The sequence below is a fragment of the Megalops cyprinoides genome, chromosome 10 (assembly GCF_013368585.1).
Source record: "Megalops cyprinoides isolate fMegCyp1 chromosome 10, fMegCyp1.pri, whole genome shotgun sequence".
In the NCBI taxonomy this organism is placed as follows: domain Eukaryota; kingdom Metazoa; phylum Chordata; class Actinopteri; order Elopiformes; family Megalopidae; genus Megalops; species Megalops cyprinoides.
In genome coordinates this window covers 26,100,367-26,127,975 of record NC_050592.1, presented here as the reverse complement: position 1 = coordinate 26,127,975, position 27,609 = coordinate 26,100,367, and the positions used below count along the sequence as shown (strand labels likewise).

Below are 27,609 nucleotides of genomic sequence, written 5' to 3'. Positions count from 1 at the left end.
TGACTTTATGGTTGTGGGCTTGGGTTATATGGCAGAATAAGAGTAAACGTATGGGGTGGAGCTAGAGCATGAATGGCTATAAATGTTTGGAGAGGTATCTTGAAATCAGTTCTGCAGAATCTTGAAATCAATACTAGTTTGTACCATCTGGTACTCCTGCAGACCAGCTGTGTCCTTCTGTGTCTTCATCTCTCTCATGAGGAAATGGGTTTCACTGCTGTTGAGGCTGGCAACTAAACTGCAGTCACAATGCAGCTTGTGGTGCATTGTGGGAATGCCCAGGGCTGATTCTGTTGCTAGGGACAAGAGGCAGGTTCTGACACCAAAGAGCTGGGCTTGTACAGCAGCTTTGGCTTTGAAACGACTCATCTGTGACCCTTTCTGAGCATGCTCTAAAGTGCTGTGACACAGCACTAAGCCAGAAATATTCCAGACAAAGAAGCCATGGGTAAGTGAGCTGACATGCTAACAGGGAACTGTGAAAACAAGACCTGCCTTTGAGGATTCACACTCATCAACAGTGAATAGAAGAACACCATGCCCTACTGGTCACATTACCATCTGGGAACCATATTTCTAATCCATAAAAATAAAGTATGTGTGATCAACAGTGTGTTATATAATAGCCATGTAAAAAGACAAGGTCTTTATATTCTTGGTTTATTTAAATTTATTTAAAGTGCACATGTGTTTTTTTCTGTCCTGTCCCCAGACTCAGAACAACAGAAAAATGGATTACATGTGGTGTATGTACTGCTGTTTGTATTACTGTTGTAGTATTCCTCAGTTTGTTAGGTTATGTGCCACGTGTAGGTAATGAAACCCAGGACTTGAATGTGTGGTTTACTGTGATGTATGGCTGCAAAGTTGCCTTTAAACAGGCATCCAGCTCTAAAAGCTGATTCTGTCCTGTTGTACGGCTTAGGAGCTGTGTGAACAATGATGAGTCATGTCTGACAGACGTAAGAGGTACAGTGACTGTTGTCAAACACTGTTTACAAGATGGTGAGGGCATTGGTTTATCAGTGGGGGCTTCCCTCTGTCACCAGAGCTAGTGCCCATTCTGTCAAAAATATCGTTCTCCACCTTTCTTATTGATATATAGAATGCAACCCAACAAAAGCACAACGAACACCTCAATGTAATGAGAGGTAGATATTTTTAATGTCAGGAAGCCTTTGGACCGGCATGCTGTCATCGTCAAAACGTTAAAACGGGCTACCAACATGTTTAAATGATCCATATAATAGTTCATATGGAGGTACCAATAACTGTGCCCATGGCTGTAGTATAACAATGTCCTATTTGCATATAAATAAACCCTTAAATTTTCCCCTCAGTTGTGCAATAAAAACAAAAACTTGGGAGGGGGGAAATCAAGTATGGCAGGGGGAAATCACTGCACAAGAGGGAATTACTGTGCAGTGAGCAGAGACATTGGCATGCTATGCGACACCTCCATCCTTACAGAGCACATAGGGTGGGGCGGCGGGACACCGCGTGCTGCTCAGTATTGTCAGATATTACGATACACCAATATTTGCACGTTACGTTTCTTACAATTTAAAACGTCTGGGGTGCTATACACAGTAGCTAAACACTGCAGACAAACTCAGTTTGCTTCTGTTTTGCCAGTGAAGTTTACAGACTATACAAACGAGATGATTCATTTATTTCAAACCTCTACGTTTCACTTCCTGGTTATTGCCCCTCCTGATGCCGACGTCACGTCATGAATATTGAATTCATTTTTTCGCTGGTGGTCTTGCAGCGTCTGATACCTTGTGTCAGCATCTCTCGTCCTCCCCATCTCCACCGGAATAAAACTGTGTTCGCGTTCACGGTAAGGAACACTTTAATTCGTTCATTTCAAGAACACTTCCAAGAGCTATATTCTCTCAAAACTGTGAGGAATAAACTTGCAAATATGATCGATGAAGTGGTTTATAAATATATTTGGCTACTTTTGATTCATACGATTGAGAGCGGTAAATTCAAATGTTCTAATATACTCATGAAGTACTTATGTTCAATTATAAAATAGGCAATGAAATGCTTTCACTGGAATTTGCTGTCTCGACGAAAGCCCGCAGGAGCTGAAAAGCAGGGCAGCTCAGCATCTGTCACGTGAACAGTAGGCACATTGGCTATCAAGAAAGTATAACTATTATTTGTATCGCTTAACGGGTTGAGACGTGACTCGAAATTGACTCATTAAATAAAATCGTCAGCAAAGTATAGCATATGCTCTTGTATCTGCTTGCATCAAATCGGGAGGAAATGGTTTCTTCGTCGCTTATTTACGACTCCTAACTGTCCGTTTGAGTAATGACTCACCAAACGTGTGGGAGAGTGGGAGGGTTTCGATAGAGGGATACCGTGAGCTTAAGGTTTTAGGCACACCAGGAGACTTTCCGCTCGAAGCCGTTTCTGCTCATCACAGAAGGTAGCCTATGTTCTTGGGTAATGTCGGCTGTCACTGCTGCTGACCACCTGCATCCCCCGGTAATTGGATGATCTGTTTTACAATTACAGCCCATCGGCCCTGTGGGGATACAACTCCGTAATAACCACCACCCACCCAGACCCATTACTCTCAGAGAAGAAGAGACTGGCTAAACTGGGAGTTTATAACATCGTATAGCTACAAACAAGAACGGATCACACTGTTAAACACGGACCTTTGCAGATGGTGGCGGTTCTGTGTAACTGTTTCTGTCTTAATAGACAGAAATAGAATCAAATAAATTGGATCAATATTTTTCAAAAAAAATTTCTGGACGGACGAGTTCCAATATAATAAATGAACAGACATATTACGGTTCAGTGATCCTTTATGAGAGGCTTCAGTGCAAAGCACCATAAGGGGTCACGCCTGGGGGATAAATAAAGGACACTTTTTGGGTTATATTTAGAGGAGTGCAGCTACATACTGAAAACTTGATTTCGTATTTTGACGCAGGAAAATACCCTATCATATTTGTGAAATTTGAGGTTTGGTCCCACTTCATCGCTCAAGTTAATCCCCACATTTTGATCCGTAACAGCATACAGTATACCTTAATTGAAGGCGTGGCATATGTTGCCTTTGTTTTACATTTGTTGTAGACAGTTTGTGGTGTGCTTCTCCGTTGGTAGTTAGTTATCCCATCAAATGAACACCCTACCTCAGAAAACCCCAGTAAGTACAAGCGTTACCCCGATTCTGGCGTTTTTAGGGCTATGCGAACTGTTATTGCATGGGTTATGTAGCCTATTTGCATGTCGTTCCTTGGCTCTCTCTTGTCAGTACTGATTTAATTACCGGGTCTGTTTTTGCTCCAGGGTTCCAGGGGATGGATGGCGGGGGTGTGTTGAGTGTTCGCAGATGACACCATGAACCCTGCCGCAAGCGGCGCTGCCGACCCTCCACCGGCAGACAATAGCAGCAGAAAACAGAACAGGACTTCATCCCCGGCTAGATTCAGAGACAGCGCGTCCAAATCGGCCTCGAAAGGCACCGCAGCGTCAAAACCCATCACATCCAAAGTTGGTGGGCGAAACAGCCGCGGTAATTCGCCGGCGTCGTCACCCGTCAGCAAGGACAGGCAGTCTCCCAAAGGCGCGGCAGCTGTCCATCCGGGCGGTGCTGAAACAAGTGCTCTCAATACGTGCAGGGCGGAGGCGAGCAAGAAAACAGAGGAGCGAAACAGTCTTTCGAGCGACCTCCGCTGCGCGGACGCGTCCTGCTTTAAAGGGGAGAGTAATCGGGTTGTTTCCGATCAGCCCGGCAGCGCATCGAAATCCTCCAAGGGGAAGGCGAAAAACCAGAAAGGAGGGGAGGCGACAGCGGGCTGTAGCAAGCAGAGCGGCAAGACTTCCGTGGGCTGCGGGCCTGGCTTTTGGAAAGAAGGATGTTTGCAGTCTGAATTGATACAGTTTCACATAAACAAGAGCTTAAAGAAAAGCGGAAAGATGCACACCAAGACACCCAGCGCCCCGGTCACGGAGCCGGAGCCAGAGCCGGAGCCGGAGCCAGAGATGTCTCCTGAGGGTATTTCCACGGAGCCCGTGACACGGCAAGACCAGAGCCTACTGGACGAAATGGAGAGGTTGGTGGAGGAAAATGAGGATCTTAAGGTAGCTTATTATATTTTCTAACCAAGTATTTCAGATAATAACAGGCATGCACGAATTAACAAAATACGTTTTCACAGGGTTTAGCGGCTAGGGCTCATAATGCTCATAAAAATGACAATGCAGAATCATTCTTGTTTTCTGTGTTTTGCTTTGAGTCTATACTGATTTATTTGAAAAAAAAAAAAAAAAAAATCAATAGGCTACGATTCCTCGAGATGCCCCCTCACTATCGCTAGTTTTCAAACGAGATGTATCTCTGTTGGCTGTTTTCCTCAGAATGAAATTGAGGAGATGCGGACGGAAATGGATGAAATGCGAGACACCTTCTACGAAGAGGATGCCTGCCAGCTGCAGGATATGCGTCGCGAGCTGGAGCGAGCCAACAAGAACTGCCGGATCCTGCAGTACCGCTTGCGGAAGGCGGAGAGGAAGCGGCTGCGGTACGCGCAGACCGGCGAGATAGACGGGGAGCTGCTCCGGAGCTTGGAGCAAGACCTGAAGGTATCCTGGACATCTGCGCCGGGCGGGACGGGGCGGGGCAGCTGGCTGTCGATAATAATAATAGTAATAATGATAATAATAATAATAATGTATTTAGGCCTAACAGTAATTTTTTTTGTTAAGTGAATCTTTCTATTATTGTTGCGAACAAATATTATACAAATATAATTGGCCTATTATTATAACTCCCCCAACTATAAAAGACAGGGGGGCAGGATGTCAGTTAGTCTGTACTGGAGTAAAATCATATTCCCAACACCTCCATTTTTCTTTTGTCATCACCTTGTCCATGGCAGTGCTACAAATGCTGTCAGTTTCAACAGTCATCTGGCACCATGCCATAGGAAACCCTGGGGAACTCTGGAATATGATTTGTGTCAGTGTTCACTTTGTCCTTTGGAATGGGCCTAGAAACCGGGTCTGAAAAAGACAGAGGGCCTCAAAAGTGGAACGATTCAAAACCAGGTTACCAGAGCAACGGTGCAATGCTGCAGCAACAGGCTCTGTAGCAGAACCACAGAGCCAACAAAGCCATCATAATACTGAAGCCTTTCTCATTATCATATTGTGATATCAGCCTGTTTCATAATAGTACAGGTCAGTCTACATTAAAATAATGTATAAAATAAGGTTTTGACTGAACTCATTATAATCCTGCAGCAATAGCCCGTATTAATTTTATTGTATAAAGAAGCCTTGCTCTGTAGTACTGTTGTAGAGACCCTTCTCATTGTTTATTAAACAATACTACAGGTGTGATGTCTTTTAATACTATAGTATAGGCTCTTTTCATTATCTATTAAACTGTACTATAGCCTTTCTCAGCATAATAGTGTTGTATTGGCTCTTCTCATTTTAATGCTGTAGAATAGGCACTTCTGATAGCTATTGTGCAGGCTTTTTGTATGTAATCTGGTTGTAATAATGGATTTTTCGTAATAATACTGTAACACAGGCCTTTTAGATATAGCACCGTAGTGCAGACCAGCTCTGACTGCTCTGTGGCGCCCCCAGGTGGCGAAGGACGTGTCTGTGAGGCTGCACCATGAGCTGGAGAACGTGGAGGAGAAACGGACGAAGACCGAGGACGAGAACGAGAAGCTGAGGCAGCAGCTGATCGAGGTGGAGGTGACGAAGCAGGCCCTGCAGAACGAGCTGGAGAAAAGCAAGGAGGTGAGATGGCCCTGTCCCAGAACACCCTGCACACACAGGCACACGCACACGCCCTCAATCGGCAGCTACTGAAGCAGGTTATTTGAGTTTCCATCCAACTGCATGAATCAGTCCAGTGATTGAGTTATGAGATTGAAAAGCTCTACATCTGGTATAAAATATTAGTCTCTCTCCAGGAATCAGCTTATCCAACCCTTAACCTCACCCAGACAGTTACGTAAAAAATAATAACAGTCTGACCCAGTGTCAGCTCTTAAATTTTACTTTTAAGAAAGAGTTCCTTGTTTATTTATCTTTATTTGGGCTACATTGTGATGAAAAAGAAAAGTTTTTTAAAAAATTGTGTCCAACTTCAAGGCATTCAGTGAAACTGTGAGGTGTCGTTCCCTCCTCCCCAACCCCGCTACTGCACTGACAGCACATCTGGACAGAACAGGCTGTACTGCAAAGTGCTGCAATGTGCGTGTGTGTTTGTGTGTGTGTGTGTGTGTGTACAATGTCTGTACCTGCTGAGATTATACATCAGCTTAGCAGATAACATCCTGTATTGTCAGGTGCATTCGAGCTACGCCTACTGTATGATTTGCATGTCAGTTGCTAGCAGGTCAGGGCTTTTTTGCCAAATTGCCAAATTGTATTCAGAGTCAGATTTCAGCAGCGGGGCTGATGAGAGGTAAAACCACCAACTCTAATGACCATTTAACAACATAATGTGCCTGGAGCTGTTTCCCTGCAAGAGGCGGTGAGGGAGATCTGGAAATAGAAATACATAATGGAAACAAGACACACGCGCTGAGAGAAAATTACGAGCTGGAGAGAAGCAGAAGATGAAGAGCTTATTGAGCTTTGGGGAGAACATGAGGCTTTATACACGTCATCATATGAAGGAAAACAATGGAAGCATTGATACAGGAAAAGAAACAGCCAGATGCCTTGATATAAACTGTGATTTTGTATGTCCTGGAGTTATATGCCCTGCATTTTCAAACCTCTGAACGAACTGGCAAGGAATAAGCAAGCTTGGTAATACTCATAGAAATAACTGTACCTGAATGCTGAGATAGTGACACTGGCAACAACTTGTGTGATGCATAATTTACAACTCCAGTGATTCTGAGGTGACCAGCTCATGTAGCGTGAAAGAAGTACTCATAGTAGTAAACTGGGTTTCCAAAAATTCTTCTGTGTGTTCTAGGCTTTTGGAACACCTCTCACTCACTGCAGGTCCCATTTCAGAACAGGCCAATCCTGTTGCTTCAGTGAAGACTGTCAGACCATTCTGCTGCATCGGTGTGTTATGTGTCATGACGTCTCACTGAACAGGGAGGGCTTCGTTTAATAACCACTTTAGCCCTCAGACGACATTGATTGCAGGGTTTGTGTGAAGTGGTGCGATAAACACAGCCCAGTTTCAGGCCTAACGGGCCATTGCTCTGCGGTCTGTTTTCAGACAGTTGGTTATTGAGAACTAAGCATTGAAGTCTAAATCCCACATGGGTAAGCACTGATTTACCTTTAAACAAGGAATTCCACCAAAGGGGTTTATGACAAGGTGACACAATGATGAAGGAGTACACGGAGTACATGGATTACAGAATATATGATGGGCTCGTGAGTATCTATCAGTAAATGTACTTGTTTCAAGTGCAGGCTCAGCCCTGAGCGTGGCTGTGTCATTTGCCGTCATTCACTGGTAGCTCACATTGATGGAACAAATTGACTTTGCTGTGGCGGAGATTGTGGTAGATGGGTCAATCAGGGTTCCCTCATTGTTCTTCATCTGACACCCTGAACCTGCATGGGGACCTATGGGTTACTCAGACAGTGTCAGGAGAATGCATGTATCCTCTGATAGCAGTTCTCTCTTGGTTCACTGTAGGAATTGTAGTGTGAAAATTAGTCATGGTAGGCGTGCATGTGGATCGATGCCTTGCCTCCACAGTCCTACATGGGTTCAGTGCTTGTCATTGTGGTGAGCTTAAATACATAATTGACAACTACTACAGCTGGGTGAGAAGGCGGCGGTGGGAATATAAAAGATGACGTGAACAGCAGATGTAATCAATGCCTGATAGCATGATTGATAGCATATTGCCTGTTTTACCTATGCATAATATTGAGTATAAAAGCATAACCTTGCTATCAGTAACCTGCATAAATAACCAGACATTTTGACTCACATAGTGGGGTGATGTTCTTTAATCCACTGAGGTCAGAGTTCATAATCTGGTCGGTCTTTATACTGATGATACACAGTCAGGATCAAATGCAGTATAGACCCAACCAAATGCCTGCAAAGGTCAGACTGCACCAAAGCCATATTACTGCGTTAAATAGGACTTTTGAAAAATTTGCTTTATGTCATTTTACTTGACCTAACTAAATACTGTGTCTCTTTTGTTACCTGGTCCCATCAGCTGTCACTGAAACGAAGGGGAAGCAAAGACGTACAGAAGTCAGAGAAAAAGACACCGCAGACTCCAACAGAGGTGAGAGGGGAGATTTATACAAACACACACACACATATTCACGAATGCGCACACACGCACACACACACACACCCACATTCATGAATGCAAACACAAACATACAAGCACACAGACACACTCACAAATGCAAACACACACACTCACGAGTGCGCGCGCACACATACACACACACATTCACAAGTGTGCAGACACACACAAACATCTGTTCAATATAACCTCAATTCTTCATCCAGGTGAAGAAAAAATAATGGGACTAGTAAGCAATTTGGATGACAACCAGTGTTATTGCCTTGATCCTCCTGAGATTACTTTCCGATTTTTCAGGGCATAGATATGAATTGTCAACGACAGATAGCTTGGGTTAATAAAAGCGTAATAAAACAATAAAATGTAATAGAATTCTTCTATCAGTAGGGATTTTGATAGACAAGTTGTAATATATCAGTCCAATTCATGCACATCCAGTTTAAGGACAAGGGCTCGAGGACACTACGGCCATGTCTTTCACTTTCAGCGCTTCCTTTTCTAAAGCACAAACTGCTCTCTCTGCAGGAGGAGAACGAGGACCTGAAGTGTCAGCTGGCGTTCATTAAGGAGGAGGCCACGCTGATGAGGAAGAAGATGGCGAAGATCGACAAGGAGAAGGACCGGCTGGAGCAGGAGCTGCAGAAGTACCGCTCCTTCTACGGCGACCTGGACAGCCCGCTGCCCAAGGGCGAGGCCAGCGGCCCCGCCACCACCCGCGAGGCGGAGCTCAAGCTGCGGCTGCGTCTGGTGGAGGAGGAGGCCAACATCCTGGGCCGCAAGATCGTGGAGCTGGAGGTGGAGAACCGCGGGCTGAAGGCGGAGCTGGAGGACCTGCGGGGGGAGGAGCTGGCGGGCGCCGCCGGCCCCTCGTGCCGCGAGCAGAGCGAGTCCATCTCCGAGCTGCGGCAGCAGCTGCAGCTGGTGGAGGACGAGGCGGAGCTGCTGCGCCGGAGCCTCGCCGACCTGGAGGAGCAGAACAAGAGGGTGACCGGCGAGCTCAACAAGCTCAAGTACAAGGCCGGCTCGCACGAGGGCAGCGGCCGGCACGGCGCCGACGGCGGCAAGGCCGAGGCGCTGCAGGAGGAGCTGAAGGCGGCACGGCTGCACATCAACGAGCTGAGCGGCAAGGTGATGCAGCTGCAGTACGAGAACCGCGTGCTCATGTCCAACATGCAGCGCTACGACCTGGCCTCGCACCTGGGCATCCGCGCCAGCCCCCGCGACAGCGACGCCGAGAGCGACGGTGGCCGGCGCGAGAGCGACGACGACGCCGCCCGCCCTCCCCACCGCAAGCGCGAGGGCCCCATCGGTGGCGAGAGCGACTCGGAGGAGGTGCGCAACATGCGCTGCCTGACCCCCACGCGCTCCCTCTACTCGCCCGACGGCCGCTTCCTGTCCAGGAGCTTCCGGGACCGGCAGCAGATGATCGACATCCGCATGGAGGCGGAGCGGCTGAGCAGGACCATTGACCGGCTCATCGCCGACACCAGCACCATCATCGCCGAGGCGCGCGTTTATGTTGCCAACGGCGACCTCTTCGGCCGGATGGACGAGGATGACGATGGCAGCCGGATCAGGGAACACGAGCTGCTGTACCGCATCAACGCTCAGATGAAGGCCTTCCGGAAGGACCTGCAGAACTTCATCGACCGCCTGGAGGTCCCCAAGTCTGAGGACAGGGACAAAGAGGAACCTCTGTCTGTAAGTCAGGTGTGTGTGTGTCTGTGTGTGTGTGTGTGTGTGTATGGATGTGTGTGTGAGTGCATCAGTGCATGCACACGTTCAATCGCATATGTGTGCAAGTGCATGCGAGTGTGGGGATGTCTGCACCACGTTTTGCGATTACAGTGGGATCATGGACAGGCCGGCCTTGTGGCTACACAAGGGCAAACATTTTATTTCTTCAGTGTACTTCAAAGACACTGAGAGATGGTGATAGATGGAAATCTGTGGAACCAGAACTACTGCAGATTGGCCTTGTGTCCCTACAAGCTTGGTTTGCTGAGCAAGCTCGACATTTCCTATGGAAAATTCCCTGTTTCTTTCAAATGTATTCCCTCTGCCAAATTCTGCAAAAAAGGTGTGTTCTAAAGTAAACTTTGAATCAGAACCGAGGTTTAAGGGAATGCTGAAGTGTGGTTTCAGTCTCTGTAACACTACAGTGCAGACTCGACTGTGCCTGTGAGTTTATAATATGTCTGCAGGCGCAGACTGCCTGTCTGTGAGTTTATAATATGCTTGCAGAGGTGAAGAATGGTGCTCTGACAAGTTAAGTTGCACCTTAGTCTGTTACAGCATCCATCACACATCTGTACCTAAGCAAGTCTCACCAAAGACCAGCTGATCCAGTGCTCTACAAGCAGTCTGGAATTGTCTTACATTGCGAAGAGGACATGACATTGCAATCAATCCGTATTTAATGTTTAACCATGGTCTGATGCAGAGCAATTAGAAATATGAAAAAACTAGATGAAATTTTTAATTTTGTTATCCAGACCACCATCAGGTTTAGCAGCAGAAAGGGGCTCTTTGGGACACTTTTCAAAATGACGTTATGGTAGATGTTTCTCCTCCTGTCATTACACCGCCAGGGGCTAGGCATACATGTGATCTGAGAGATGAGATGTGGGACTATTATTGCCTCTAGGGAATGAGAGGAAAGTGGGCTAGTGAAATTCATAAAGAATCATAATTTCTGCCATAATTTTGTAAAAAGAATCACTTGGGAACAATCCCATGTCATTACATTGTAATTTTTTTGAGGTCACCAACTAGCTCTTGTCATATAGTTTGTGTGTATGTGTGGTAAGGGGGTTTTATGTAGAGAAGTAATGACAAATAATCACTGCTCTGACTTTTGGGTGAGCAGAATGGTTTATGAATATTGCTTATAATAAAGGCATGATGATACCACTTTAGGTGGTAAATACTGGTTTGTGAATACCACTTAGAAAAAAAAAAAAACATGACTATACCCCTATAGGCAATGCAACGTCTTATAAATACTAGTTATACTGTAAGGCTTTTCCACTATAGGCAACAGAATGGTATATGAATACTACCTGTAGACAGACATGACTATTCCACTGTAAATAACACCATGTTATGTGAACACTAAAGATGGTAATGAGACATGTGATCTCCCACATGCTCATTACATTTTGCTACTGCAGAGCTGGTTGGGGCTTCAGTATGAATTAGGTCACAGTGTGAGAGTGATAAGTGTGTTCTGTTTTACACTTACTCCGTCTTTACTTCTGTTTCCCCCTCTATGCCCCATCTTTTAACGCCTGTTTTTACCTTTTTTGTATTTATCCACCCAGATGTTTCAACCTATTATTTTACTTATCCTCATTCTTGTGTTGTTCTCCTCACTGTCATACGCCACCATCTTTAAACTAGTCTTTCTTTTCACCCTCTTCTTTGTCCTGTAAACTTCTGTTTCCTTTAGCATAGTCCTGTCTTTTGTTTCCTTGTTTTTTGTTGATTTTTGAACATGTCACCAAGGTCACAGGAAGTACAGGAAACTCACCTTTTAGTGCATGGATCGCAGTTACACAACCAATCACACGCTTACGTCAAACGCTGGAGACTACAAACCTTGATACCTTTCCTACACTCTACTTCAATAGGTAAGTGAATACACTTAAAGATACATTATTAAAAAAAGCATAAAGCTTGAACACCATATCCATTTTAAAACATTTCTCATGGATCTCCATGTCTGTATCATCAGATCGTTCATTTAAAAACCAGTGAATCCAGTGCTTAGTACTGTTGATTTTTGAATACACAAAGCTTAACAATTTACATATTTCATCTGATGTGAATAATCTACATGCTAGTTTTGAGCATACCTTATATCTGTAAATACAATATTGTTACCCATTTGCTTGGTAGGTGCTGTTATCCAGTGTGATTGATACAGCTCACCTGTATTAATACAGCTGGATATTTACTAAAAAATTTAGGTCTGTTCCTAAAAGTGTCTCCACAAGGCACTTAGGCATTGCACTGAATGACTTTGGCTGCAAACTTTGGACACCGTAGTTAAAAGCTGAAGCTCCTTAACCACTGTCCCACAAAGTAACATTCTCTTGTGTAGGACTGGAACATACAAACAAAGTACAGACAGAAAAGGAGCTTTCATTCCTGAATGATAACTTGATACTGGAGACAGGCCAGTGATGTACCATAACTAACCTCAGAAATCTGATGCCAAACCGAGTTGCAGCTTGGATTTCTCAATTTCTCTGCCGCTGCAATTACAGTTGTATTAAAGATGGGCTGCGTATTATTCTCTTTTCACTCGCAGAATAGGCCTACAGTACGTAAGGACTCATTTAATATCCTTGTCAAGGGAAATCCAAGTGATGAAAAACCTCAGACAAGCTGCTAATGGATAGGGGAACAGGGGGAAAACTGTCTAATCCATCCTGCTGAGTAACTGCAGAGCAGGTCTGAGAAACATGTCTTAAGTCTGCCATGTCAAGGTTTATGAGCAGTGTGATCCAGTGAACTCTGGCAGTTAATCTGTGGATCAAGGTTTATTTGTAGAATGGTGTTGGAGGGTCCTCATGCTAGTGATGAGGGAGAACAGAAAAAGGATGTGCCAGCCCTTGTCTGATCTCTTGGTAAGGAGAGGGATCAGTTACCTTCATGGTCTATCTTTGCTTTTCACGCTGTAGATACCAGGTTCAGAGCGCAGACAAACCATCACTTTGTCATCTTTGAAAACTGAAACTTCCCAGCTTGTAATGACAGATGGACTCTTGGCATCATTATTTCTCAAGTTCATCAAAGGAAAGATCCACATATAAAACACACACTATTGAAGTTATGAACTCTTCCTCAGCTTTCAAAGCCGTTACTATGTATATACAATAGCAGCGGCAGGCTGTATGAACAGTAATGACGATTCATTTAAGTTGTTTGTTTAATTTAAATTTGAAGCAATTAACTAACTTCTTCTCTTTGTTTCTTCATGTGAATAGCTTAAAGAGGCTTGCTTTTATGCTACAACTTAGAGGCTGTATACAACGAGGTAAGTATAATTGTTCTTAATTCTTCTTCGAATGCAGTTACACTGATCAAGCACAGGCTCTTTCACTTTCAAGCTGTTGTTTAAGTATGTCTTGATTTGGAGCGTCTGGAGTGTAATAGTTTGTGCCACGCTGAAGTGAAAATCGACATAGTTATGACAACGACAACATACATTATTTAAACGCTTACTCGGAAGGGTCCTGAGTGTAAACTATAATCTTCCTCGGACATTCTGCTGTCATTTACTGGAGAAAGCCGCAGTTTTTTTTTTTTTTTTTTACCAGACCAGTATGAACAGCTAGACCACCGCAATACAAGATGGCAGTGTTGCAATTATGTTAAGACAAATGGTGTTATATCATACCAAGTACCACCATGTACAGACGTATTGCCATTATGAGAGTCACTTATGGTATAGCTACTGCAAAACCCGTGGTCCCAAGGGGAGCTTCTTTCGTTGTAAATATAGCGAGACAAACACGCACAAACCACTTTCTCTCTCGCTACATCAGCCACTAAATGACGGCAGGTCCCACAGCATCGACTTGAAATACATCGGAATGTATTTCACATTATGACACTTGATCCCAGCTTCTGTGACAACTGCTTTAATACCCTGTCTCACAGTAAAGTTTAAAAATGTCCTGGACCTTGAGTTGTTTACCCGAAAATATGAATTACTCCCAAAGTAGGGGCGGGACGGGGCATTTTGCTATCCAAGCTCTGGAGTGTTCACGTCACATTAAAACCAGTTGCAGATGGGATGGAAACGCGTTGCTTTCACAACTTGAGTGCGCGGAAACAATTTTCATGGAAACAAGACTCAAACCATTGTTCTGTGTTTCGCCTCCGTTTATTCGAAGAGGCGCTTCAGGAGCCCTATCACAGGGTCTAATTAGTCATTTTAGGACGCGGTTATGGTACGGATTAGCTTTTCCGACCGTGGGCATTTAGCCTAGCTATACAGACGATCGAAATAACGGACAACAGGTAAGAGCTTATGATTGTATTAAAAGTTATTTTGTTTTTTTCAGGCAAATGATATGTAATATTTTCTTCATACGCAACAGTATTCTGAACGAATTGCGTAAACAAATTTTAAAATTCAAAGTAAGGATTATCACATGCGTACAGTAGCAGCCTGTTATCATCACAGCTGTTGTGCAAATTAACACGTGAACGTAACTAACGAAGTGACGGCACAACGAATATACTTGTGCATAGTGCGACGCTTACGTGGTGGAGGCTTGAAGCCTGCAACTTCATTTCAGGAACGTACTGTAGCCTACCTGTGGTTGGCATTGAGTACAGCTGTATGGCATTAATAATTTAAATAATTTCCCATGGATTTACTTTTACTCTGGTGTTGGGGTGAGAGGTTGTGGCGGAGGAGATATGATGCATAGTTACAGAGAGTAAAAATACTCCCCGGCTCTTACATCACTAAAAGTATTTTTGGATACTTGTACATTCGAAGGGGGGTACTCACCGGGTGTCATCTTCGGTTTGGGGCAGAATAATAGCCCCTCCGAATTCAACGGAGGGTGCCGCATGCCGAAAATGCTAACTTTCGTTTAAAATTACCTGTTGTACTCCGTGGATTTCAACCGGAGTACATTGCGGCGTAAAATATGGGCGCGGGATTATAAAACCTAAGATGTTTTGTACCAACATGACAGCTGACCTTGTAGTGTTGCGGTGATATGGGGGAGACAAATGCGTCTGGTGCGAAAGGCGCAGCGGCGGCTGCCGCGAGAGGGTCAGAAGCAGGGGAAACGGCCGGTCTGGGGTAATTAGAATGTGTCAAATGACATACCGATCAATAGAAGGCTGTTATTTGGCTGTGTGCTTGCGTCCAGTTAAGAAATGTGGAATGCATTTGGAAATGGGTCAGGGTTGCATGGGGGCGGCGGTGGCGGCGGGTATGTGAGCAAAGCTCAGGGTTGGGAATTTGTCCCGTGTTCGTCCAGGTTACAAAAAGAAAGGGGCAGGAGGACGAGCCGCAGTCCGCTTAGGACTCTCTCGTCCCCCGCGTCGGTCGGTCCGTTTTACGAACAGCTGTTACCTGGACTGGGAGTGACACCGGAGACCGGGGGCACCGGGGCTCAGGCGCAGTCCGCGCGGCAGGACCTGCAGCACGCTCGGCTGAAAAAGAAATTCGAAGACTTAAAGAAACGCCACGGACAAGATAAGGAGGAATGGATGAGGGAAAAGGAGATGCTTTTGAGACAAGTTGCTGAAATACAAGTAATTCTAACCGATGAAAACAATTGCAGATATGCAAGTGATACATGCACATCACAAAATATAAATATCCGAGCCAAACAAGCAGGGACAGCACTTCGTTAAAAATTGGGCCTGTGTTGTGATGTCGTTTCTAAAAAGTATTTTTGGTTGAATTTTCAGGGAGGGGAAAACAGAAGGATTTTGTTGGATCTGAAATCGGTTTTGGAGGACGTTCAGCTTGAGGTAAAGAAAGAGGAGACGAAGAGAAACGAACTGCAGCTGCTGTACACGAAGGACCGGTGCGCGTGGGAACTGGAGCGAGCGGAATTAAAATGCCGTATCGCGCAGGTAAGCTTAATTACTCCCTCTCAGCTGCGTGCAATGTGGTGTTCCGTGTCATCAGTTTTTGAGTGATATTTTGTTCATAGTGGAGTAAACCAATTCCGTCAACCAATCACGATGAGACCCAAGGTCCCAGACAGCTTGTCTGAGCTTTAGATTTATAAATAGGGAGGTATCACACCTGTCACTGTCTCAGTGTGTGATGGGAGGGCAAAGTATACATCCAGCCCTATAGCCTGAAAAGATTACAGCATCACACAGTTAGCAAGAGAAGCGAATACTGTAGTGCGGTTATGTTCACCTTCTGTCTTTCCAAAGGATACACTCCAGGAGAGCTTAAGAGCAGTTGTCAGGGCTCACACTGCGCAGAAAGACACATTCAGATGTGTTTTAATATAGCCAAGGGGGGGGGGGGGGGGGGGGGTATGAAAGTTTCATGCTGCATACTTTGGTTATCCATTTGTGTAGAGCATTCATGGAGAAACAGTTTGTCTCTGTGTTAAAGGAATTCTGAGTGATCTTGTTTTCATGCTGTTGCTCTTTTAAGATCCAGTCAGAGGTTCTTCTGTGTGTTCTCTCCATCTGCCAGCAGTTTCTATGCCAGCAGCACTCTGTTTAACCCTCCGCATCAAACTTAAATCCAATTGATTGGTCACACATTCTCTAGTCCCATTTTGTTTTGCCCACGGACACCAAATTAGTCCCTTATAAAGATGTGATCCAGACGTTTAGAATGTTTATTATTCGAGTGGAAACACTTTAATCCAACCAGCCAGGGGCTGGTGCCAAAGCATCCTTGTGATTCACAGGATTCACACGTCATTACCCGACTGTCTCTCCTAATACAGCTAACGGCTTCGTTCCAGCGTGCAGAATTGTTGGATCTTCCTGCAGGTGAAGCTCACAGCATGTGAGGGAGTTTGTGTGCAGCTTTCAGTGTCCCTGGGTAGACTGCAGTTTGTTCCCCTAAACCTCAGAAAGCAGAACTTGCTTCAAAAGTGCTTCTGGAAGAAAATGGAGCAGGAGATGCTTTAAGCTCTCTCGCTGTCTGATTGCACCATAAATAGTGCCCTTATTTTGTGTAATGATTTACATTTTGTGTAGGAAAAAGAATTTCAGTGTGATAGGAACAGGTGATGACTTGTAACATGAGAGAAACTGCTGAATGCCAAACATTTCTAAAACAACAGATCTTTAAAAGAGCCAGTCTGGATGTCTCCTAGCATAGTGCCAGGGTCAGATTTTCACTCTTCAGTTCTCTTCTTATGAATGCATTACCACTTGTCAGGGTAGTTTTGCTCACAAACACACAAGGACACCTCTTCTTGAATTAATAGAGGGCATTACTAAATAGGAAACCTAAGGACTAAAGGACAGGAAATGTACAGTTCCATGCTGAAAATGCATGACATTATATTAGATGTGCTAGAGATCATAAAAGCTCTCCTTCTGTAACTCATCTGCAATGTTCTTTTCCTTGAGTAATTGAGGTAGAATACATCAAGGGCACAACAGCCGTGCTCATCCACGACTTGAACACATGAACTGCTGGTTTAGCATCTAGTGCACTAACTACCACTCCATAAGCACAGAGGGCTTGTTTTTCTAAATGGTGCAGGAGAGTTATATCGAGGTTGGTGATGTTTATATGTTTTTCTTTGGCTTGGCATGTAGACAGAGGAATTATGGGAAGGAGCGACTGGCATCGTAAAAACATGTTTTTTTTTGCCTCTGGATTCCTGCTCCACATCCTGCTCACAGTTCATTCTGCTGTCCCTCCCAACCGCGAGGGTTACCACCAAGAATTCCAGGCCAGATATTTGAAGACATGTTCATTCACATATCTTATGTTTTAAAACAAAAAAGGGTTTGTTCAGACTTCCTGCAGAAATCTTCTTTGCTCCGCCCTCCAGGAATTTCACATGGTAAAGACTGGTGGTGACATCTATTAATAGGGAAGGCCTCAGCGAAGTGTCTGTTTGAGGGTGACCATGTCACCGAGACACTGTGGTCACATTTCAGCTGTAATTTCAGCTGATGAGGGAGCACCTAAATCCAAAAAACTCTATCTAAAAACTCTAAAATCTCAGAGCTTTATGATCATGCAGGAGTCTATTTTTCTGTTCATGCTTAGTACACAACACAGCAAACTCTTATTCCCTTAACCTTCAGTAACACTCTGCACCTGTGGGAATCAGTGGTGCTCATTCTGTGATTATCACAGCACTAATGTGGTTGTGTCCTCTGGTAAAATAGGACTGTCGGAATGCTCTTGTGGTTGTGTTGAGGTTGAAGACGTGGTTCCTCTTTGACACACCAGTTTAAATAGCGGTATAATTTTGGAACATCTGGGTTCATTTGGTCATGTTTGGTCAGGTTTTGGGCGATGCCATATTATGGCCTTGGTATTGAGCTGTAATTTGAATGTCTCCCTGTCTGTCACAGAAGAGGACAGAATGTCTCTGGAAGGCCCTGTGGTCAGCATGCGTTCCAAGTCTGTGTGGTTTGCTCTCTAGCAGCAACTTGGAATGGCACAGTGACCACAGGCAGACCAAATACAGTGACTGACACAACAACAATCTTTGGAACTCAGGGTTTACAGCACAAATGAAAATACCCTTGGCACAAAGGCATTCATATCCAAATGTATAAATACATATTGGAATTAAGGACGACAAATTGTTGTTTGTCCAATGCCTGTATAATTTAGAGACATGTTGGTTTTTCAGGAGATAACATATCCCAGTGTTCTTAGAATGATTCTTATGAACAATGTGAGGTTTTCTGTACTATTTTGACAAAGAGGTCATTCCACAAAAGTTCCTATATAGAGATGATTATCTGCAACATGCAGTTTTTTTACATTCTCACATTTCACAAAGAAGTACTGTAAGTTCTTCCACCCTCACTTCTCAAAAATACATGTATGTGATTAGAAGTTGAAAATTCTTGCTGTAATTGTTTGAATCTGCAGGAGATGACAAATTATGAAAGTGACATACATATGAGTGATGGATGTGTCAGCTTAATTTACATGTACATTTTGTATATGTAATATATTTTGCATATACATTTTGTGATTAGCTGTTTTCCCATCCCTCTGTACAGGCAACACAAATGCCAAACTCTTTAGTGGTTGTGAATTTATTTTGGGAATAACTTGTGGTCCAGGCCAAAGCTTTCATGAAAGCAGCTCCAGGCTTGTGGATGGATGAGCACGGGTTCGACACCCACAGGAGACGACCGCTGTCAGCACCACGCTTCCTGTGAGCGTGCGAAGGGGAGGGTTCGGCTGCATTTCTCACACGCACGCCCATCTCTCTCTCTTTCTCTCTCTCTCTCTCCTCCCCTGCAGCTGGAGGTGAGGGGAAGTAAGGCCGGCGTGGAGGTCCCGGTGACCCCTGATCCCCGGGAGTCGCTGCGGAGGGAGCGGGAGGAGCAGAAGAGGTTGCTGGCGGACACACACACAGCCGCCATGGACCTCCGCTGCCGGCTGGAGCACAGCGAGCGGGGGTGGGCGCGGGAGAAGACCGAGCTGCTGGAGAGATTCGACGCCGAGAGGAAGGAGTGGGAGAGCCAGCTCAGGGACATGCAGAGGAAGATCGAGGAGGTGAGACGCAGATGCTTTCTGTCTCGACCCAAATGCCGATCTGTTCCGCCCCTGAACTAAGTCCTGACCTCTCTGCTCCCAACTCAAACTCAAATGCAACCAATCACATGGGATTCTAGAACAGTTTCTGAAACAGTCCAGCTGTCAGAATGCACAGGCTACATAATTTATAAAACTAAAGATGACAGTAAAAAGCAACAATAATGGGGGGTCACAACAACAACATGTAGGAGTAGTGGATACTGTAGGCTTGGATTGGTCATGAGACTTTTTTGCTTTTTAATGGCTCTATCTGGTGTGCCCAGAAGTAAGTTCTCCCATTCCTCCATGCCCCTCCCTGCCATTCCCAACCCCTCCCTCTGGCCTGTTTCACTGATTAACGACACGGCCACTGATGGCCTCATTAAACTTTACCCAACACAAGGTCAGCTGGCAGTCATGGGCAGATGTGCTCTCAGTGTGCTAGTACAGCGCTCACATTTCCCTCAAACGCGACCGTGCTGGACACGCAAACAGGAATTCGCAGTGTGTGAATTTGCTACAGAGTGCTGGGGGGGGCGTGTGAGGATGGGGTGCAGGTGTGTGTGAGGAACAATGTGGAAGTTGGTGGGGATGGCATGGCCGTGTCTAGGGGCCCATTTCCTAAAATGGAAATGCTTTAGGAACTATGAATTCTGAACAGTACATGATATATTGTCAACATTATACCTACACATCTGTTGGTTTTCAATTACGACTTGTATAGCTCAGTGGTAATTTTTTACACTATAAAATAAAATGCATTTTGCCAATGCAGTCACTGTCATAGGTTTATGGCAAGGTCCTGTCCAGCCAAGGTATGTCTGCAGTTTTCATTCCACATACATGCAAAGTAATATATCCATCAAAAGATCTCCATAGATTATCAATGATATTTATGTACAATTTCAATGCATTAATTGCTCTGGTAGCTCAGATTAGCGCAGGATATGTAAAAACATCTCGGGTCTGATTCTAGATTATGTGTCGTCTATTCTCTGAAATTCATCTTTCCACCATTCACTTCATGCCTTTTTTATACTTTAGCTGGATGTAGTTTGTCACTGGAAACGATTTGTAACCACTAAAACCCGAGCCAGTCTAAATGTGCTCCTGGATTATATTTGTGTGTTACCTCATACGTATCCTTGACCACGGTATCTTTGCTGGATACGTGACGTGCTCTCCGGTGTCCCTTTGGTGTCTCATGCTGTGCGGGGACAGGCTGAGACGGAGTAACATGCTGCATTTGGTTTGGAAATCTGTGCACGGTGCTGGAGATGAGTGCAGTGCTGGAGCTTTTGGAGTGTGTTTACACTGGCTGAGGATTTCTGGGAGCTCCAGGAAAATATTGCTTAACATTTTGTACTGATCCCAGACCTGTACAAGAGTAGTATGGGGGAAACAAAAGGGTGGTGAGTCAGACTATGTGTGCGTGGGTGGGTGGGGGTTGGGGCTCTCTTGATCTCTGTGGGATAATTGGCAGAAAGAATTTAAGTCTTTCTGGAGAGTAAATGTCTGCTAATGAAGGCAGGAAGGCAGAAGAACTGGATGACCTGTTAAATTAACAGAACAATTGGCTTTGAAGTTACATGTGCATTTTTACCAGCCTCATAAGAGCAAAATGGGAGAAACGAAACAAATGAAAAACAGTGGTGAGATGCGGAGCAAAGGTTCAGATGGAGGGGAAGTGTGGGTTTTTGTATTTATGTGTGTAAAATGAGAATGCGTGCCTGTGTACAACCATTTTGTGCCACACATGCATTTGAGTAATGAGAGTGAGTGAGTGTATGTGTGTATGTGTGGGTTGTACATTTCTGTGTGCTTGTGTGAGGCCATGTTGCTGTTCATGGTTACTAATAACAGATTAATGTCTGTGAGATTAACGTGTGTGGGTGTTTGCATATCAGGGGAATGTGTTTTCTTGTATGTAGCCTAGCTGAAAACAATGTGCGTAGGTTTATGTGTGTTGTGAGGATAATTATGAGGAGGATGAGGAAGTGTGGTTATGTGTGCTGTGAGGATAATTATCCATATGTGTGACTGTAATTTATATGTGTGACTGTATTTGTGAATAAAGAACTGAAGGAATGTATGCTCAAAAACAAAGGCTGTGTGTCTGAGAATGGGTGCGTGTGTTCATGTGCTTGCAGTGGGTCTCTGCTGTGTGTAACAATAGTGTGTTTGAGCATAGTGGTGTCATAATGTGTGTTGTATCCTGTGTCATTACAGCTGTATAACGAGGTAAAGGCCCGGAGAGAGGGGGATGATAATGAACCGGACAGAGGGACCCAAAGTGGTGTTCTAAGGCTCAGCTTGCAGTCCACCAGCACCGGCTCCAGTGTTCTGACTGACCCTCCCGATTCTCACAGCAACACTGACAGCAGCCCCCCCGACCAGCATAGCAGCGGCTACAGCGACCCTTCCGACCAACCGGATCACCACAGCAAAGGCCGCGGCGAGCCCACCGACCGTCCAAACAGCTGCTACAGTCACCCCCTCGATCGCAAACACCAAAGCCGCGACCCCGGGGATCACCACGACGACAGCGGGAGGGACTCAGGCACAGCGGAGCTGGAGCTCATCCTGCAGAGCTGCCTGGAGCAGGGGTTCGAGAGCGGCCCTCCCTCCACCAGGCAGCAAGCCTACGTCAGCCCCTTCAGCACCTTAACCTGCGGCAGTGACAAGAAGAGGAACACTATGGCGCTCAATGCTGTAAGTCACCAATAAGTACTGGGGGACCCTTAGTCTCTGGCCCTGTATCTCTCTCTCTCCCCCTCTCTGTTTCTGTCATTCCTCCACTGTAGCTGAGTGCCTCTCCCTTCTCTCTTCCTCGTTCCTCATCAGTGACTCTGTCTCTCCCTGCATTAGGCCCTGAGAGAGATCGCCAGAGTGAGTCAGGAGCTGTGCAGCTACCAGGATGAGATCAGAAAGAAGTCTGAGGACAAACGGTAAATCCTGCAGCGATGTCATCTCAGCTCAGAGTCAACACCAGCTCAGCCAGCCTGCTCAGGTCACACTTGTGTAGAAAACACTGCACATAAATGTGGTGCTTAGCGCTGAAGCTGCTGCCAATTCAGTTGAATGTCTTTTTGCTAGTGGAATTACTGTGCTGGGAAATCATTTTGTCATGTGTTGGGTTGCATCAGGAGCAGAACGGACTCTTTTCTCGAAGATCTTGAGGAGCTGGAGAACCTGAAGAACAAAGCAGGGAATGGAGATACACTTTTCAGCCCAACACAGTGGTGTGACCAGTTTCAGGTCCCGGAGGAACAGAACTGGATCAGTTGGGAGGGGGTCCACATGGACCCCAGGAAGGCAGATGAGGGGGCCAAGGCCCCTCAGAGGAAGAGTGAGGCCCCGCCAATTCCCCCTCGAACAACGTCCTGGTACCTAAACAGCCCCACAGCACCAGAGCTAGAACTCCCTGTTCCAGAATCTGCAGACCTGAAGTGCCATAGCCCATGTGTCCTTGCAGACAGGAAGTGTCCCTCTGTGCTGAGGAAGTTTGGGGCCATGCTGCAGGAGAATGAAGGGAGCACTCTGACAGACTCTGGTGTTATTGTCAGCACCGCAACTGCGGACTCCAAGTGCAACATCGGCTGCTGCCACAGCAGGTGGGCCTGTGACGGCAGCAAGTTTGGCAGCAGCAAGTCGTCCACATATGTGCCTGTCCAGAAACATCCACCAGATGCCAATATATTGGCAGCAGAGATGGACTGTGGCCCAGACTGCAGACCAGCTGACAACCCAAAGTGCCCTGGGGGGCAGTTCCAGTCTGTGGACAGAGACTTTTTCTCATTGGATTTAAGGCCCCCTCCCTCAGGCGTCCCCCCTCCTTACCCCAACACCAATGGCTCACGAAGGAATGAGACTCTGGAACTGAAGACTGCAGAGTTTAACCGTACTCTGTTCCAGGTGGAGATGGGTCGTTGGATTGATGAGGACAACACTGCTTCCCCTGAGATCTCTGTGAGTGGCATTACTAGCTGCTCACCTCAGCCCCTTGAAATCAAACCCAGGGCCGTGTCCCCTGATCTTCCACCTCAGTATCCTGAGATCAAACTTCGGGCCGTGACCTCTGAAGTTCAACCCCAGCACCCTGAGATGAAATCCAGGGCCATGACCTCTGACCTCCCGCCTCAGTTCCTACAGGAGAAGGAGTTGGACAGCCCCTCTGTGGAGAGTAACCTCTCTGCATTTTGGCGGTATGTTCCTAGTGTGAGCGCCAGCGCAGTGCGGGCCAAGGCCCTGGGGGTGAAGCCTGTGGGTGCGCGGCAGGCCAGCGAGGTGAGGTCAGGGAAGGCCAGTGGCACTGGCGACACCGTCTTACGGGTCCTGAAGGACCAGCCCTGGAAGCCCACCACTCTGGCTGCCTACCCACGACCCGCAGACTCCAGGTCCAACTATGGAGCGGTGGAGAAGATACTGAAGAGCTTTGAGAGTTTTGGTGGGTCCCAGCAGTGTCAGCAGGGCCGTTCTAGTCTGGCCCAGGAGGATGACCTCATTGACTTGCTGGACATGCTGGAAGTTAAGCAGCAGTCCACCTCTGGGCCTGGACAAAGACTCGCACACAGAGACACGTCCGTCCAACACAGTGGCATGCACAGAGACATGCCTAGCACACTGCAGGTCAGTACAACACACACGAACACACACACACACACACACGAACACACACACACACACACACACACACACACACACACGCACAGCTGGTAAGCCATTCTTCACCCTGACTGACTGAAAGTGATGAAGATCGGTGCTTATGTTTGCCTTTTACTGGAGTCTTTATAAGCCTGAGAACTGAGTGTTGGAATAGATACAGATTATTCAGATGTTCTGAATAAGCGATAAATGCCAAGTGATAAAACAAGTGCTGCTGCCCTTGCTTCTGCAGCAGCTGTGTGGGGATCACAAATGTCCTCTTTGTGCTTTATCACATAATCTCTTTGTACCTACATTCCGCGGTTAAAGTGCCTGAATTACTGGAAACTAAACCTGTCGAAATGTGGAAGCCATTTTACTCAGTTTATCATGAGAGGTATTTTTCCTCCTACAAAAGCAAGAAAAGAGTCCAAGAGACATTCCAGAGGAGGTCATGTAGACTAAAATGCTGACAAAACCATTTACACGTCGCATTAAAAAAAACATTTCCTGTTTTTCACAGATGATACATTTGATATATGACAGGCTGCTGGACACAACGCGTTTAATTTTGGCACGCAAAGCGAGGTCACAGTCCTTACACCGTAGTACGCGCCATTTTTTTTTTTCTCCGAAACCTTTAAGCAGAATGACTTGTGGCAAAGTTTAATTGGCAGCTCCTACAGGTCTCAAATCCAAGTCTTTCATCTGAATCCCGCATGGAATCACTGGAGTATGCGTGCTGGCGTGCAGGGCAGAGCCCAGCATTCCTGCTGTAATTAAAGCAGTATTTCAGAATGTTCGGAACCAGTATCAGCCAGAGACTGGTCTTACTGGAAAAAAGGGGACCTTGGCTTGGTCACATGGTCTTTACACGCTGCTTCTGCTCCATTTTGTTCTTTTATAAAACCCCAGTAGGAATAGTGACCCTCAAGGAAGGACTTTGGTTTCTGCAGGTACATTAATGTTGGCCTGTTTAGTGGAGTGCGTAATTCATTTAATTAATGTGCAGATGTCAGTTCAGCTGACTTTCTGTGTAGCCATTGGTAGAAACTCATCTTTGTGCATATTATTAGGTAGCTGGAGACGGAGAATGCTAAATAAAGCTTGCTTTTTTTTCTTGAAAGGAGAGCAGAGCGTCGTCGTCCGTATCCACGAAGAAGAGCTTCTCTCGCCCCGCCTGCCCCGCCAACCGCCGCCTCCCATCCCGATGGGCCAGCCGCTCGCCCAGCACACCCTCTGACCCCGCCCCACGCCCCTCGGTCACTGCCCAGGCACAGACCTTTTCCTACTCCTACCACACGGAGACCGTGATCTTATGAGCCCTGAGACGTGAGCAGTGACGGTCCGCTCAAGCTGACGGGAGGACACGTCTCTGCAGACTATTAGCCCTGCTTCCCCTCTCTGTAAATACCAACCTGAGACTGTTATTTCTACCCAGCTACAAAGTGCTTTAGCTGTGTGGTCTCTGCACAGCAACATATTTTTAGAAGGTGATGCATTACGCAAAAGAAACTGTACACGCTGGCATGGAGTCTCCAGTGTTTCCTTGGCCTACTGTTATTCCTCACCATACTCAGTCATTGTGTTCAACATGTCCGCCTTTTTCTTCCCCTTTATGAGTGATCGCTGTGTAATTTTGCGCCCGTCCATCATTCTGTGCATGGCTCCCTGTTTGTGGGTGCATGTGTCTGTGTTTGAATGTATCCGGCATTATGTAGGTCACTGTTACTGACAAACAGTAGTTCAACTTTATTCAACATGGTAAATATCTGGTGTCCTTAAACTTCATTATATTGAATTAAATCTTTTAAATGTTACAGTAATGTAGTGAAATGTTCTGAAAGTGATGGCTTTACTGTCCTTTTATGATAATAAATATTACAGTGCATTTACCAGATTTATGTCTATGTGCTGTCAGTAGTGCATGGTATGGATTATGTTTGTGGAGTTATATATGTGCAGTATGGAGATATATATGTGCAGACACAGTCCAGTATTATGTAGTATTTTTATGAAGTAGCCTAATTATAAATCTATAAATATATTTGAATGCAACCATTAACATTCACATACACACATAAAATAGTAGTAAAGTATTAGGCCATTTTGAGGTTTCCAGAGAATCAGTTTCCATGGCAACTTGCTACTCTGCCAGGGGCTGCTTGAATGTCCACCTCTTACAGTGCGATTGGCTCATTTGATCATGTGGTCTCATTCCAAATGTAGAATGCCAGGGGAACTCTGGAATTAGAAGGAGTGAAGCAGAGATTCCACAGCACCAAGATACTCAAGTCAGTGAAGTTGGGAAATCATTACACAAGCACTGCCAAAGCCCTATGCATATATTCCCAAATAGTTTTGAATTTTTAACCCTTGGGTGTTACTGTAAAAAATCCAAATTTGTAGTTGATTGACCGTCATTACAGCAACCTCAGTTATGACATAGTGTGAAGAGCATTGCCTTTAGGAAGTCCATCCAGAATCCAAAAGGTAATCAGGAAGAGAATGGCTCAGGTAGACCTGGGGGAAAAGTCTATCACAACACTGAGGGACCATCTATTTATCATTCACCCCTCTGTGGCTGATGCTACAATATGTCTACCTCCATGCAGTATACATGAATAAGCTTTGCAAGATGTCCGCAAACGGGTGAAGAACGTCAAACAGTCATCCACTCTCCCATCCGTGTCCTCTCTCACAGTGGGAGCGCTCTCAGACGTCAGCAGTGACTGTCCCTCAAGTGACCTCAATCCTGTGAGCCACCTCTGAGGCGATGATACCTCTGACAGGCCCGGGCCCAGTCCGTCAGCTTGGCGGGTGTTCTGATTTCAGTGTTCCGTCTCTTGGCGGGACGTGGCAGCGTCCCTCGATGATGTATACATAGACGGCTCTGTCATCTCTCCTGCCGCTCTCCAAACCCAGCGGCAGTGACCCCGCCACTGTCTGCCACCTCAACTGTCAGTCAGTGCAAAAAAAGAAAAAAAACCCATCTGTGAAATATCTGAAGGAGAATCACTTATCGGCCCTCCATTCACGCAAAGACATTCTGCCCCGGGTGAAATCTTGCACCGCAGACTGAAATAGTGAGGCGACACATTGTTTTGGTGCCAGAAATCTTATACCGGGTGACGATATAAATAAAGGGGTCCTTTCCTGATCCCTGGGGCATGGGCTGCGTCCCCTCTTTTCCTGTTTGTGTGCCCGCATTGAGCACGAAGCTGGCCTGCTGGCACCTCTCCAGGGCTCCAGTATTTTAAAAGGCTGGCCATCAATTGTGGCCCAACAAGGTCCTCTACACAGAGGCTTAACCTCACACAAATGCAGAAACAGTCAAGGGAGAGCCAGGCCCAAGCTGGATGCCTGGGTTTATTATACAGGTGGACAATAGCTCCCTATAGTCATCCTTTAATA

The 27,609-nt window shown here is 45.8% G+C and overlaps 1 protein-coding gene across 1 annotated transcript; it reads left to right on the top strand.

Moving 5' to 3' along the window:
* Positions 1 to 1,765: 1,765 nt before the first annotated feature.
* On the top strand, positions 1,766 to 25,968 carry LOC118785036. Its single transcript, XM_036539561.1, has 15 exons — positions 1,766 to 1,843; positions 3,325 to 4,119; positions 4,396 to 4,620; positions 5,635 to 5,793; positions 8,211 to 8,282; positions 8,835 to 10,010; positions 11,633 to 11,739; positions 15,044 to 15,111; positions 15,217 to 15,599; positions 15,759 to 15,926; positions 19,276 to 19,530; positions 21,781 to 22,263; positions 22,420 to 22,499; positions 22,698 to 24,180; positions 25,323 to 25,968. The coding sequence occupies exons 2-15, from the start codon at positions 3,376 to 3,378 to the stop codon at positions 25,515 to 25,517; spliced, it is 5,598 nt and encodes a 1,865-aa protein (XP_036395454.1). The 5' UTR covers positions 1,766 to 1,843; positions 3,325 to 3,375; the 3' UTR covers positions 25,518 to 25,968.
* Positions 25,969 to 27,609: the final 1,641 nt, after the last annotated feature.

Coding starts and splice junctions, on each gene's coding strand:
- LOC118785036 (XM_036539561.1), top strand. CDS start 3,376: ATGAACCCTGCCGCAAGCGGCGCTGCCGACCCTCCACCGGCAGACAAT. Junction 8,283..8,834: donor CACCGCAGACTCCAACAGAG/GTGAGAGGGGAG, acceptor CTCTCTCTGCAG/GAGGAGAACGAGGACCTGAA. Junction 15,112..15,216: donor GCGGCGGCTGCCGCGAGAGG/GTCAGAAGCAGG, acceptor CGTCCAGTTAAG/AAATGTGGAATGCATTTGGA.